Below are 16,236 nucleotides of genomic sequence, written 5' to 3'. Positions count from 1 at the left end.
AGTTGAAGTTACATCAGTTCAAATTGTGGTGCACACATGTTATTTTGGTCTCTTTGAGTTAATCCGCTATGATTAAAATGAGATATTTTCAGTCGCAATCATAACAGGACATTTAAGGACTGGTATAGTCCGCTTCTGTTAATAACTGAAGTTTGGGAGCATATACAGACTGCAGTTAGTTTTATTAGGAGTCAAAGCATTGTTTTAAAAGTGTTGTTTTAGTCCGTTTCCACAAACGATTCAGAGCTTTTTCAAAACGTTCCACCATAGGAACTGCTTTCAACAAGTTTCCTTTCAGTGGGTCTGAGCACCATTGTCATGTAAACAGACACCTAAAACACAACAAATGTTTTCTGTTTTTACTTGAAAAGGCCTAACTCGTGTTTACGTGTAACTACGATGTATGTTGTTTCATGTTTAATACAAGATAAACACTATTGATAATGAGCTCCATGACAATAACGAAGCTGCCACTTTATGTATTGCAACTTCTTCTGCTCTGCTCTAATGTTGAGAATGTTAAGTTCCTGCCGACCACATGCAACTTCAAAATGTTCTAACGCTGGCTCCTCCTCTGATCTGTGAACTATGGAGTTTGTTTTGTCCCTTGGCACGATTAGTTTGGGCAGGTGTGAACACAGTAATGCACTCCAAAGTGGATCAAAACAATTGCATGGAGACCCTTGAGAAGTAGCTGGCTCAGTCAGGAGCAATCAAACTTGGCAATTTGTTTGTGGTGGTGGGAACGTAATTTGACCTCGATTCCATCCAACTGTCAGGTGCGCTCCGTGGGTTTTCTCTTACAAGCCCCATTTCGTTGAAGGTGTTCAATTGCTTTCTTTGCTCAGTTGTCTGCCGGCATGATGGCTACTTTTCAGACTGTGACTTAGTCTGTCTTCGATAGAAATACCACCGTAAATATTGATCGTGCAAGGTGTGGTCACGCATGTATGAACAGTAAAACATTTATCTTGTGTAGAATAATGGAGGGCCTTCGCTCATACATGCTGGCAAAAGGCAGGGTGGCCCCTCAAGAGTTTGCCAGGACATCGCAGGGCCAACACAGAGGCACAGTCACCCATGTGCACATGCACACCTGCAGCCAATTTAGAGTCAACACTTAATCACAAAAGCATGTCCTTGGGAATGCAAGCTGAAGGAAAAATACCAAGCGAAAACCCGCCAAGGCAGAACGGGACCATTCAAACTCCACAAAGTAATGTCCTGTCGGCCACCAGCAGTAAACCAGGAGGCCAACCACTGGAACAATGTGATGCACAGAATATATTTTCAGCGAGTATTCCCCGTAGATATACTTGTTTTGTTTTTTTATTTCCATCTTAGAGTATATGGTAATTTTCTCACACAACAGATCGTGTCTAAAATGTGGGATTTCTTGTATGTATGTATGTATGTACGTATGTATGTAACAAACTTTTCGCAAAAACTATTTACCCAAATTGCATGAAGAGTTCAGGGATAATTTTTCATCATCCAATAACCAATCCAATAGATTTTGGGTGTGAACAGATCCTGGGGAGGTAGGATATTTACTCCATTGTAGACACGCTGGAGCTCTGCGGTGGGCTGTCTATCAGGGCCCCCCTTCTCCACTCTCAGCCAATCACTCCTCATTTAACCTGAACATTGCAACAACATGAAGCAATTCAATCGACCATGACAAATGATGGAAGGAGTGGTGTGATAGATCAAATAACCTTGTGATCTATTGGTTCCATGGTGACAAATGTGGCATTGGCGAAGGTATGGGCTCTTCCGAGTGTCCATTCTAGTTAAAATCCTGCATCTCTCATGAGTGTCACTCGGGTCACCAAATATTTGTTGGACAGGTATCTGAATTTGAAGCAGTATAATGAAGTTTTCATTCATTCATTTTCTTCCGCTTATCCGTTTCCGGGTCGTGGGGGTGACAGTCTGAGCACTGTCACCCAGATCGCATCGCACCATTTAAGAACCTTCCTGCAAGTGGTGAGCCCACGTATAATGAAGTGCCATAGCAAACTCAAACTTCATAAATAAGCATGTTTCAGAAGCCCTTTGCATCACAGAGAAAACATAAAGAGATAGACACATACTTGCAAACAAACACACCTAAGAGTAGTTTAGAGTCACCAATAAAACTCATACCCATGTTTTTGGACAGTGGGAGAAAATGGGAGTATGTGAAGAAAATATGCAAACTCAACACAGAAAAGCCCCCATGGTCCAGAGATCTTCTTGTTTTGAGAAAAGGGTGCTAACGACTATGAGACCACACAGACCCCTCTCAAATAATCTCAAGAAAAATAGTGTTTATTTTGAATTAGAACTGGGTTATTGTTAGTTACCACATTTTTAAAAATATTCATTAGTTTGGTGCTGGAGAAAAAAGGAAGTTGTCCAGAAAATAAACATAACAGCACACTGACAATCGAGAGTCACCTATCATTGTTCAGTATAATCTTCAGAATTTCAGTAAAAAAAGTCAAAGGTTACTCAACACCATAAACCATTGTTCTGCCTGTTTTCCCTCCTACCGCATCCTTTTTTTCAGTTTCTATCTCCAAAAGCATGAAAGCGTTTTGATTTGTTCTGAAATCCAACTCAAATGTGGTGAGATGGAGCAAACAAACACGTATGGTTTCAAATAATTTGGTCATAATGAATCAAATTCAACAGAATCCACATCATTATTTGTTGGCTTGACTCCATATAAATCTTGTAAAATGATACATTTATGATTTATATGAGATCTCAAGTTTAAACGTATTTGATATTGCAGTAGAAAAATAGAGATGATCGTTTGCAAGTGTGCTGATTCACAGTAGTTTAGATATGGCCAGGTGAGGTGAGATGAGGTTTGCAGTGTTGATTTGGTGTTGTTTCCCAGGCAGTACATCCAGGGTAATTATATTGTGTTTCTGTTAAGAAAGATGCACAGTGAGCACAATACATAAAGTGAAGTACCCAAAGGCATCAGCTGTTTTTAATACAACCAACTCCATTTTAATCGCCTTGTTTTATTTTGTTGAATCCCCCATCTTCCCATATTGTCATTCCATTTGTGTTTTTAGAAGCCTCTTGGGCGACATTCGCCCCCATAACTTTTTACCCAATTCCAACAACTAAAAACAGACACACTTGCAGCATTCGACTTCACCAGTTTTCCTGGAACCCCCCCAGAACTGCAGTGTCCACCATCACACAGTGGAAAACCAGCAACTTCCTGCAGGCTAATTGTCTTTTGCAAAGTTATCCATGGACAGTCAGTCACATTTTTACTACTGTCGGCAGGCAGCCAGCGAGCAGGTCAGTCAGTAAGCCATTTAGGCAATTGAAAGTGTGCCAGCAGTTCCATTTACTGTACAAATTTCAGGCTGAACACTGACAAATAATGTCTGGCTCTTATTACTGAACATTAACATTACAGAAAGTGAAGGTGGAGGGATCCAGGCAGGCCAGCAAAGTAAGGATGTAACAGTTTACCTGATGACTGAAAGCACCAAATGAACTTCAGCTTGACTCCCGATCACTAAATCTCTTTAACAGACTTAAAAGGGTGAAAAAGGAGTGAGATTAGTATTTGAAACAAATAGGGCACAGAAACATCATTTAAAATAAAATGGATGTGATTCACAAAGAGGTTCATATCAGGATCCATACAGCAACATCAGTGCTCCATTCTCTCACAAACATTGAGGTTGTTTCTATAATAATATGATTCTTTTTTTCAAATGAATAGCTCAGTTATGCCTGCTTGGTTGTCACGGTCCGCACTCCCAGCTCTGCATAGCTGCAGGTGAGCGTGAGCTTGACAGTGGTGAGCGAAGCTCACAGCAATCAGCTGATTGGACTCACCTGCAGCAGGGAGACGCTCAGTCTGGCTTCACTCACCATATCAGCCAGTCTAGAGCCACAGCCAGACGCCGGATCGTAGACTTCTGTAACCTTGGCACTTCCCGGCTGCATTCTGTCCTCTCTCGTTTTATTATTGCTGATAAATTCCCTGCTCTCCTTCTGAGTGAAGATTAGTTTTGGTTCCCCAGATTGGTATTAGTTTTTCACCACTTTGGCATGCGTGTTTATTTGTTAAATGCAGGTTAGAGTTTTGTTTAGTGTCCTGCCGACTTGGTATTTATTTGGCTCATACATTTTCAGAATCCGTACTTCAGTGACTTCCTGTGTCTTTGTAGTTTTGACAATCCTGAGTTGTGGTCGGCATCTCCTTTTATGAATAATATTGGATTTGGTTAGTTTTGCAGTTTATTGAATCTGCCCAGTTGGTAGTATTGCGCCCTTGTTGATATACATTAGTAGAATTGCTTTTTGTTCCCTTTTGTCTTAAAGTCATGTGCTTTTCTGTAAGATTCTAAGTTTTGTAAATAAACCCATATTTTTGGTATTATTACCAATCAGTGCACTGTGTTTCACTGCTCTGTGTCTGAGCCTCAGTACCGCCCCCGTAACATCAGTTCTGATTTAAAACACTGTTATTGTAAAGCCTGTGCGTTTTAGTCAAGAGTCACCCTGTGATTGTGCGTAATCACCGTCCTGCATTTGGCTTCATATATTATGTATAAACCCACCATTAGTGACACAGAGGTCTTCACCAGGTGGACAGTTTACTTTTTTTTTTTTTTAACAAGACCAATTGATTGAACCTTTTATAAGTGAACTGATTGTGGAAGTTTCAACATGTAATAGTGTTAAGGGGGGAAAGAATCAATAACTATAGTGTGATTTGAAATCAAGCAAGCCACTCGCTGCCTATTGATTGGCTTCACATGTCCACACCTCTCCTCATTCGGAGTTGGCTTAAAGCAGAGCGAGCACTCTGTCGATCTCTTCCAGCACTTCACAGCACATTTTCTGTTGTCGAACATTAAAACCCGAGGGTCATTCCAGGAGTAACGCACGGTGCTGGACATCTAAACTGTTCACTTGCATCCCGGCTGGGCTTAATCCATTCATCCATCCTCAACACCCACTTTATCCAACCCTGACTCCTCCATGCAGACACCGTTACTCACACATATTAAGTGTGCAGTCACATTTTGTTTTAGATTTACCAAAAATATTTCCAATGACATTGTTCTTATTAAGATTTATTAAATTGTGGGAGATTCATGTAAGCAGAAGGCACCTTTTTTTACTCACACAGTATGAGAACCTGGGGAAGGCTTAGTTAGGGGGCCTGGCCCAAAGAAAACATGTATCTGCCTTTAGTATTCTTTATTATATTGCAGTAGCAGCATTATATATTTAAAGTGAGATACAGAAGAATATTTCCAAAGCTCCGCCTGGAGCTTTGTAAATGATCCAGGTTGGTTTGTTTAAGCTATGATGCAAGTAATCCATACAAAGGCGAAGGAAAATAGAGCAATCCCTGGGACAGAATGGAGGGGAAGTTTGGATTGACTGCTCTCTTTGACCTTCCCTGGTGATCTTGTTTGGATTCTTTGTTGCACCTCCAAATCAATACGCTGTTTCTGCCTCCAAATTTTTTAATGTTTAGAAAGCCTTTTTTTTTTTTTTTCCTTCTGGCATCAGCATAATGAAAATGTCACAACCATCTTCTGCTTGCTGTGTTTCAGTCAGATCTTCTCTTCAGCGTCAGTCGGAGACAATATTGACATTAAACAAAGCACAACGAATAGGAGAAACCAAATTTTATTTTGTCTTGAATTTTGACAGTTCATTTACAACAAATTGTCTTGATTATTTTGAATTATCTAAGCTAATTTAGCCTTTCATTTGGTTATTTACGATTATCCTGTCTGCCCCCTAGTGGCTAGTACAGGGAGCACCAGTACATGGTTGTGTGAGTGTGATATTGTGTGCAGATATAATTACTATGCACTGCAGGCAGGTGCCTACTTGATGGGTTATTTACCCACTGGAGACCTTTCATTTTAATGTTTGAGGATAAGATAACCCCAGTGTGCTCTGTCGAGAGAGCACTTGCCTTTATTTCTTATTAGTCATCATTGTTTACTTGGACTTTATGAACTTATAGCTGTGCGTTCTTTACCAATTCTGTAAAATAAAGTCCCAAGTGAAGATGCAGGGTTGCATAGAGATCGTATTCCATTTACGCTCTTCCCTGCATGAACTCCATGGCCCCAGCACCTGGCTGTGAGTCTGTGTGCTTTGCATCGCTTCGTTCGCCTCAGTGTCTATGTTCATGTGTGCTTACAGTATATCTCTGTCTGTGCACTCTGTTCCAGTCCACATAAAGAATTGTGTGCACATGTGTTGGGGTGTTTGAGTTCACTCCTGGCAGCACTGCTGTGTTCTCTGCTCTGTTTACATCTCTTTGCATTGACATGTTTGCCTTTCTGTACGTACATGTATCCATTTCAAGCAGATGAATCAATCTGTTGTGATGATTAGTGTGCGACTGAGGCTGTTTGCCTGCTTTGATCCAAGTGTGTGTGTTCGTTAGTATGTCTGTTCGCCAGTTGTCTGAGAATGTGTCAGGTATAAACAATATGTTTCCTTTCCCTGCGGCAGAACCTACCAATCACATCCCTCCATCATCTCTCTTCATTACGTATTCATGAGTTTCTGTGTCTGCGGGGCTGTGATTGGCTCCTAATGAACAACTGACGGCATTATCACTCAGCCAGTGCTATGGCAACAAAATAAGTCAGTCAGTACAAAAGAAACACCAGTCAACCACTGATATGGACACATTATTCAAGCGGAGCAGCAAGACAGTCAAGCCCTCGGGGAGGCTGGCATATTGGATATTGTCGTCGGCATGCCTTCCTTGATATGTTTCTCATATTGTCTCAAAACCACTCATGATCAAGTGCACAGATCTAAAAGGATAAGTGCTCTGCATAATTACAGCCATGGGAAAGGATAGCTTTGCACACATATGGAATATACAATTTAGTTTTTGTTCAAATAATTCTCCAAGTCCTTTTCCTTGTCAAGCTTTGCTTAAGAACCATTAGTCAAACTGAGTAGAGAGAAGCCACAGGCCTCCAGGGGATCATAAGGGCTCATAAATCTATGAACCCCCCCTTTATCATCTTTAATATTATTGTGGGGACTTGCTTTTTCACCAAAGCTGGCTTTCATAATTGACTGTGTGTGCTGCCTTTGCTCTATCAAAAGAGCTGTTAACGCAGTGATCAGTACTGAAATAGTAGCTGGGAATGTGCTTGGTTGAATTAATGCAGGTTTGTTTGCATAGACACGCGCTGGTGCTGCATGATCGCTTGTCTCTGGTTAAATAGCTCATCAGATGTGCAGGATGTCTCCAGTTCTGACAACCATCCTCACCCACTGATTGCGTGCGCTTTTTGCATATCTTAAATTCACGAATGAAAATATGAAGGGAGTGTTTGGGGCAGTGGTCTCGAGGATAGAGAAGCAGCCTTGGGATTAGACGTTTGTGAATTCAAATCTCACAGTGGACAGGTCACCACTGTGAGTCCCGCCACTGTCCCAACCGCATCCTAGAAATAGGATGGGTGAATGTGGAAAAAAAAGAAACTAATAATTTATCCGAGGGATTGATAAAATGCGATTGGTTTAGTTAGTTAATTTTTTGTAAATGTATCCTACTGGCTTAACATTTCTGACAATATTACACTAACATTGTGAACAGCTTCATTTACTGAAGACAACAACGGGAAATGCAAAAAAAAGAAGAAAGAAATAATAGTAAATGTGGGAAAAACATTTGTAATATATATTGAATGTGAGACTTGACAGATTACATCATGAAGCCAACTGTTGCAGTGAAAATGTAATTATTGGTTCTTGCTCTGCATTAGCTGCTGTCTTGCAGCATTGGTTGTTTTCTTTATGACTCCAGAGTAGCTGCATTTCCTCCTCTTTTAGTTCATCCAACCACTTCCATTCAAACTCCCAAAAACGATACTCAGACCTTTCAGATGAGAATCATTTCCTCATATTCACTTGTTAGCCATACAGACACGGGGCATAAACAACACCTGAGCATCTATGTCTCAAGCTGATTTTCCAAATCCTTCCAATATGTTTAGGCTTTCATTCGTCTCAGGTTTCCTGAGATAGCAGTAAATATTTGCCTTCCCATGTGTACGCATAAAATCACCAGCAATGGGGCACGTAGCCCAAAAGCTGCTGAGTTCAATCAAAGTGCATGCTGCCTATCAGTTTGAATCACTGCCTTAGAGAATGTCTCACTGCTCCACCATACCAATGTGAGGAAGGGGGGAAAAAAACGGTGAAATCCAGATGGTATTGTGGGTAACGAGCCAGTATGAGTATAGTGCGTGAGTCATTGATCCTGATCTTGCCTTTAGTAACAGGCTTGGTGGGGAAAAAAAAAATATATGTGCTTCAGTAATAACAGTGCATATTTCAATTTTTGGTTTGAAAAGCATCACGTTTCATCAGACCCGAGCAGATGTGTTTGCTATAAAATACGCTACAGGCTATGATTTATTACTGTTAAACTTCAGCTGCATTCCCAGTTAATCTGCTGCTAGTTAGGCATAGTTTTGTTCAGAATCCAATATATTATTTCATAAATATGGTTTATTGAAATGCATCTGCCCTTCCATCTGTTGTTTGGAGTAGAGCTGCTGCTTGAAGGCTCAAATATTAACACGGGCATATTTAACTTTGATGCGCATTCACAGAGGACAGGTTTTTATGGTGCATAGTAACATTGGCTTAATACATACAGTGATTGAATTTGCAAGGGAGAAAAAAAAACACGACTTTTTACAATTTTTGGGGCCCAGGTGTCCTGATTTGGCTGCTTAACAGGAGAAGAATGCTTTTCAAACTTGATAGTAAGAGTGAAGAAAATGTCAGTCTGGCAATGGATGGTCTTGATTTCTGAAAATAAGGGAATCTTTCATATTAATTCTGAGAGCAAAGTAGAGATTTTTCACCATAGTGGTATTTCATTGGTTCGATTCGCAGTTTATATATGTATAAAAAAAAAAATAATAATAATCACTTAGCTCAATGTCAGCAGTCTTGCAGTTTCTGACGCAGTGCAGTGGGTTACACGTTGAAATCACTTTGTATGCATCACTGTTCTTTAATTTCATAAGTAAATTTCAGTTTTTGTGATCTCAAAGACGGAAGTCAGTGCATTAGATTTCAAGCTTGCCCCCGTCCCCCCTAAATAGCTGTGACACCAGTGTCAGGAATAATAACTTATGTTCTTTGTGTAGGTGGATTGCTGTGAAGTTAATGTTTTCTTTTTCATTCTTCCTCTGTGAATGGCAAGCAGAGGCTGTCATAAGCAGCTGTGATGCATGGGTTCCTTGGGGCAACTCATTAATGAGAGAATTTATAGCAGGCATCACTTTAAGATGTAAAAGAGAAAAAAAAATGTAAAGTTGGCCACATTCTTCAATTATATAATAGCTCTTCTAGCTTGACAATAATAATATATATAGTGCCGACATCAGTAACAAGAACATTTCACTTCTTCGTGATAACATCTGATAGCCTCATGTGATATTGATCATTTGTGGAATTTGCGAGAAGATGCAACTGGTAGGCCGTTTATTAACATGCTTTTTTCATGGCTGAATTCCTTTAGACACAATTGGGAAAATACAATTTTAAAATAAGCTAAATCTGATGTTTTCAAGGGGTAAATAAATAAATCGGGCAAACTGGGCATCCTGTGTAAAATCTTGATAATACATCAATAATAATAATAATAATAATAATACAACAAACTTGTATCGCACCTTTTTCGGCACTCAAAGATGCTTTACATAAAGAAACGCAAATAAGGAAAAATAAAATGAAGAGTTTATGGAAAAGCAAGTTTGAGCAGGTGGGTTTTGAGGAGTGTTTTGAAGTTTTGCAATGAGTTTGTGTTCCTGATGGGTTGTGGGAGTGAGTTCCAGAGAACGCAAAGGCGCGGTCCCCTCAGGTCCAGTGCCCTAGTGCGGGTGATGGGCGCGAGGAGGTTCTTAACTTGTTCAAATAGGTGGATCACAAATAAACACTCTGAAGCAGGAGAGGAGGGGTGAAGGAGGAAGTCAGGAGACATGAGAAGAAGACAAAGAATAGGAAAGCCCGGTGAGGATAGAGACTCCCAGAAATCTCATACGTCTCGTGGTTTGAAATGCTATGGCACTTTATTGCAGCCTTTGGTTCAGTTAGTAAAGCAAGCTGTTTTCCAATCCTAAGGTTGATTGTTCGTTCCCCCATCTCATATGTTGAAGAGTACAACCCCAAGACACTGACATCACTCTTGAGCAGCTTGAATGCAGCGGTTCAGGTGAATTCGACAAACACGAAGAACTTTAAGGACGCATAAGTGAAGTCTGTCATTCTAGAATAAGGAAAGCTTCTTAGTGTACTCACTTAACCCGCGACATCTACAGTGACCACCTTGTCTTTACTAACAGAGATAATAGATAATAAATATAGCCCACTTTTCCATGTTTAATGCTTCACTCACTAACTAAAGGTAGCGTGCTGCATTTGGCTTCATTGTGCTCCGGGATCTTCACAGATGATCCTGCACAGTTTGACACGTGGAGTCGAGAGATGGCATTTACTTTGATGGTGTTAATCCAGTTTTACTGCTGCTGTTATGTTATATAGTCAAACTGTAACTATAGTGTAATTCTGTGTTTTAATATGAATGTCTGTCTGCACATTTTTAGTTTGTAATTCTAGTGTTTATGTCCAGCAGATAGTATTTTGAATTATAGCTTCACTATATTAGCGTTTTATCCAATAAATCAAATGTAGCGTTTAAGCTTTTAATTCAAATTCGCCGGTCAGTCTTTCTCACGCTAATCCACCAAACGATCGTACAGTGGGACCACATGAGATTAATATACTGCTAAACTAACCACATAGTTTAAAAGTGAAATTAATGAGCAACTGCTTTGCATCAGATTAATTGTTATCCCATTAATTGATCCGGTGAAATGTCAACATGGCAAGTCAAACACCAACGTGCACTGTGTGTCGGCACTGTACTACAAAAGGCATAAAATACAGGCAATGTAAATCAAGTGTGCTAAATAGGACACCAGTGATATATGTCTCTATGTGTAGCTATTGTATAACATTAAAGATAATTTTAACACATTAACTCATCTGCCATTTGTCACCATTCAGTGGATTAGTCAGGTCATTATGGAAGCGACGTCTGTCAGCCACTCTGTCAGACATCCATTAAAGAGATTTGTCACTGTACTTTGCCATTCAAGACAAGATATATTTGTGTCTGTTTTTTTTTTTTTTTTTATTTATGTTGGTAATGTATTCATTTATTTTGACAAGAGGAAAAAAAAAAATCTAATCTGGAGGGAGTAGAATTGCGATTACCCTGGGGCCTTTAGTTTTTGTTGTTAGTGCATGGATTCAAATACAGCTCCCGCCCACTCGCTTTGTCTCCTATATTCTATCTCTATTGCTATAGATCAACATGCAGGCCTGATGTTGCCCACCTCGTAGTACAACGATGCCACTAATGTTAGAAAACAGAAGTCATACTGACAGGGATCCCTCAGTTACCTTGTCTCCTCTTGTCTCTCATTTGCTCTGATTAAAGGAACCATCTATTTTCAAACGTGCCATTATCTGAATGCTTTGATTACAGAGATGCATCATTGTCACTTTGATTAAGGCTGCAATTTCCTTTACCAACTTTTGTTCAGATTATGATGGGGCTCCCAGCAAAACACCCCGACATCTGATGTATGTCTCCGAGTGACAGTGAAGGACAAATTAGGCTTCTCATAAACAAAAAAATGTTGAATGGTGCTATTGTTCGAAACATCTTCACAACTTTTTTCTCTGTGTGCATTTGTCTGTCTCTCTTTGTCTCTTTCTCTCTGTCACTGTCTGACTCCACCATTTTTTTTTTTTTTACTTTGCCTTTATGCCCCCACCCCCCACCCCCCCTCGCTTTGCTCTTCTCTTTCTCAGCTTTGTGAGGGAGAAGAATTTGCCTGATAACGATCCTTTGCTAGGTGTATTTTTTTTTTTTCCTTTCCACTTTATGGGATATATTCTCTGATTTTTCTTCTTTTTTCTGTATTTTGTTCTTCTCTGCAGTGAAGCGATCAGTAGATTTTAAATCGCGGGGTGTTAAATTATTCCCTGGCAAAGACTCCAGCAACAAGTTTTCAATATGTGAGTTCACATTTAATGTCCCTTTGGCTAATGAACTAACATGTGATGGCTTGGCTTGGACTAGCTTTGTTTTAAGGTTTTGCTTGTGTTACTTTTATTAAAGAGGCTTTTACATTCAACACGTTGTGCCTTTGATTACCAAAAGTACAGCAGCAACTTGTATTTTTTTAGAATTCCAAATAACTCATTGAATATGAATTTAGCAGGCCAAATTGGATGACCAACATCCTGAAATTTCGAAGCACAAATTTGTTGAATGTGCCCAAAGTCTTTTTAAAAGCACTTTTTTTTTCCTCTTTTCATTCTGCTTGACTGCTTTGTGTTGCTGTTGTTTGATGTTTTTATACATGTATTTTGGTCATGGTGTCTTGCCTCTTCATTGCCTGCTTTGATATATTTAATCATGGCTTGCTCTGATAAGCTCAATCATGGTTTGTTTTGCCTTGCTTTAGACCTGATCAGGGAATGTGAATCAGCTGGTGAATTATTGTTTACCACCCACTTCTGCCTCTTCTCTTCTCTTCTCTTCTCTTCTCTTCTCTTCTCTTCTCTTCTCTTCTCTTCTCTTCTCTTCTCTTCTCTTCTCTTCTCTTCTCTTCTCTTCTCTTCTCTTCTCTTCTCTTCTCTTCTCTTCACTCTATACCACTTTTTAATAGACCCTCTTAATACACGGGTCAAGAAGTTAATCCAAATTCATGAAATACTTTGTCATAAAAGAGAAACAGATATTTACATCCACACATCTTGAAGTCCGCTAAACTACTGTTCCTCACTGTGGGTTGCAAATTGGAGTACAGTTTTATCTACTTTTGTTGGTACTATCACAATTTCTTTCAACTCTAAAATTCCCTCTTGTTACCATATTTTCAGGACTATAAGTTGCTCTATTTGTAGCTGGGTCACACAACCTATATGTTAAAAAAAAATGTTGGTACATACCACCTGGGACCACTAGATGTCACTGTTTGACAACAGAATGCTGCTACAGTACCAATGAAAATCCTCCATTACTACTGTGTTTAAATGACAGAGTAATGCACAATGTCATTAAAACAAAAAGCTGCACAGCAGAAGTTAAACTGAAAAATGTGAAAATGCGCAGCAGCAACTATCAAGGCTGCAGAGTAAACAGTGAAAGAGAGACTGTAGCATGTGAGAAACGTGTGAGGGACTGATGAAAAGCAAAGTAACTGTTACTGTGATGAATAAAAAACAAACAAAGAAGGCTAATCGTGGGCTCAAGAGTAAATACGTTTAAGTCTTATTATTGCTAAATGCTCTAGTGACATTTGTTGAATTCTGATTCAAACACAGCCATGTAATTCCTTGAAAAGCATCTTAAATCTTAAAAAAGTAAAGCCTTGAACTAACGTTTATGAATATTTTCCACATTATATTTTCACTTTACATTTTATTTTACACCTCATCTCTGAAGGTTAGCTGTGTGCGAGAGATAAAGGTGATAATATCTCTCTACGTCCCACCTTCACACTGCACGCACCACAAATATTTACTACACTTATTGAAACAATCGTATAAGTTTACTAAATGCAAAATAGTCCATATGTAGGCATGTTTGTGTTTGAAGACCTCGCTTATATGCGTTCATGAATTTGCACAACACATGTGAAAACTCCAAAGCCTGTGCTCCTTGATTATTAGTTTGCATGCTTGGAAGTAAGGCATTTCTGAACATTTCCGAACAATACAATTGCTTTTCCATGTTGCATATGTTTGTGTTATTAAATGTGTTTGTGTAAATCTCCTAAAGACTGTCTGGGCTGATGGAAAAGCAATGGCTGAGCTAAGCGCAGCAGGGGGGCTCAGTGCATTGCAGATACATTCGATTCCCTGACAGGTTGGAGAGTCATGGTTGAGAATTGATTCTACAGATGTGAATTTGTATGTTAATTAGTCTGGCTCTGATTGGTTCAGATGCCAATTTTCTCTGCTCTGACTGCTTTACCTTTTCAGTGAAGCACAAAGCCGGTGTGTGACTGTACATGTGGTTTTGTGTATGTGCATGCGTCGTATGTGTAAATTGCATTTCGTGGGCTTTTTGTGTCTGGAAACTGTGCACATGGGACTCATACTGTAACCGTCCCCTCTGTTGCAGCGTTAATAGTCCAGATGGTCGAATTAGCTGCTCCAACAAAGCAACAAACTATGTACTGCGACACACACATGCACACAGGCATACCAACAACCTGCTGGGCTCGTTGATATGAACTAAACATGTACATGCATGTTAGCCAGAGAATCGGGGCAGCCTGGATGAGAAGGACTGTTTGTGGGAAAACACAAGTTGGCAGCATTTTCATTCAGTCAGTGTTTGTCACACTTAACTGAGTTCTAAAGATAAGATCAACTCGCTCTTTATCAGTTTCCCAATATTTGCCGTACAATCATACTTACAACACAGGGAAGCAGACACTAAAATAGAATAAGGATAAAAAAAATTATAATTTGTATATGTGAATATTTTTTAGACTTTTGTTGTGTGTTCTTTAAAATAAATATAAATTGAAATTGGCTTTTAAAACTTAGAGCAAGAGTTGGTTTGCAGCAGCATATTTTGTGAATATTATACCAATAAATATTTTTCATTGTTTGGATTCAAGGGACCTCTTGCAAATTCAGCTATTTATAATTGTGTCTTGTTCAAAAAAAACTTTTTAGGCTACTTAGACGAGGTGAATCCCAAATACAGCAGCGAGAATAACTTTCAAAAGCTTGTTTAATGAAGGAAAAAGTTTAAATTCAAGAGAATAAATGGTGATTATAAGTGCGAAAACAACAATAATGAATTATTAGGATATTTGCCATACAAATACCAGAAAATGGATTATGTTGTTCCGCACGTAATTTAATCATACTAATGAAATAAGAAGCCTAATCAACAGAACACTGCCTCTGCGATGTCTGCTGCTTTGGAAATAACCTGAATATTATTCTACACCCAACTATGTGATTCGCTCTCATTTGAATATCAGTCCCTGGTTCAGAATTTAAAAATCCAGCATGTGGTTTTTCTGTTTACGGTATAGCTGAAATAAATAAGCACAACAGGACACACTTTCCCTCTGGTGATATTGTACTGACACCAGGCATCAGAGAAGTGTGACCACCTAATAAACGACATGAATAAACATTATTTAAGTGGCCCGATTCTGCACTTTGTGGCGTAAACAAAAAATGTGGGGAAATTGTAGGGTTATTGAGGTAACTTTAGCCCCTGTTCTCATCAACTATCATGTCAGGTGACTTGATAGGAAGTTATCACCGAAGCACAGTTCATTACAAGACTGATTATACGACTGATTGGACAATATCCAAATATGTTTTCAAATGGAACCAAAAAAAGCTTTTAAGTTGAAAAGAAGTTGTACATATTTTATATGTTTCCACTCACCTGAAAGATACTTTGAAGACGTTGGAGCTGTTTTTCCCTGGTCTCTCATCCACTCACAAACACACTATCCATTGCCTAACGTCAACCCAGAAGGTATTTCTTCAACATAAAAAAAAGGATGAAGGATTGAAGTGCAGTTGAAATAAAAACTGTATACTGAAGCATATTTTAAGGAAAAGCAGAGACTATATATATATATATATGAAATCGCAAACAAGTCAGACAGTAAAGAGAAACGAAATGCAAATTTAGAAAGGCAATACAATGATCAAACAGCAGTGATGGAAACAAATAAAAATGCTATATGCAGATACTACGGCAGCACTATTGTAATTACATAGACAAAATGGAGAGACACCCTGTCAGATTCATGTTTGTCGTGATGTTGCAGACTCAAAGTATCTGTACAGTTTTGTGTTGTCTCTGTTTTGCATTTGTGATGTTTGGAATGTTACTGTCAAGATTAGCCTGTGTTTCTCAGAGAATTACGATTATGCCTCGAGTGCTGTGCCGTCCCTGTCTGTCTCTGTAACCGTCTAACCTGCTGTGTGTCTCTCTCTCCTGGTCTGTCTGTCCTGTTTCCTGTCATCTCTGAAATGAATAAGTGCTGAGGCGGACATATTTCAAAAGCCAGTAGTCAAAGTGACGACCTGGAAATGTCCTGAGCAGGACTATTGCTTAGTGCTATCAAAGTC

The 16,236-nt window shown here is 39.2% G+C and overlaps 1 protein-coding gene across 1 annotated transcript in view; it reads left to right on the top strand.

The window, feature by feature from the left end:
• Positions 1-16,236, top strand: part of LOC308122805 (CUB and sushi domain-containing protein 3-like) — a gene marked incomplete at both ends in the record, with an annotated part of 358,715 nt that overhangs the window by 212,656 nt on the left and 129,823 nt on the right. Inside the window, one exon of the mRNA XM_080484894.1 lies at positions 12,052-12,129. Within this exon, the coding sequence (XP_080341020.1) occupies positions 12,052-12,129 (78 nt within the window). The remainder of the gene's footprint in view (positions 1-12,051; positions 12,130-16,236) is intronic.

The sequence above is a fragment of the Lipophrys pholis genome (assembly GCF_963383615.2).
Source record: "Lipophrys pholis genome assembly, chromosome: 17".
Classification (NCBI taxonomy): Eukaryota; Metazoa; Chordata; class Actinopteri; order Blenniiformes; family Blenniidae; genus Lipophrys; species Lipophrys pholis.
The sequence above is the reverse complement of the archived record's forward strand: the minus strand, read 5'-3'. Positions and strand labels throughout refer to the sequence as shown.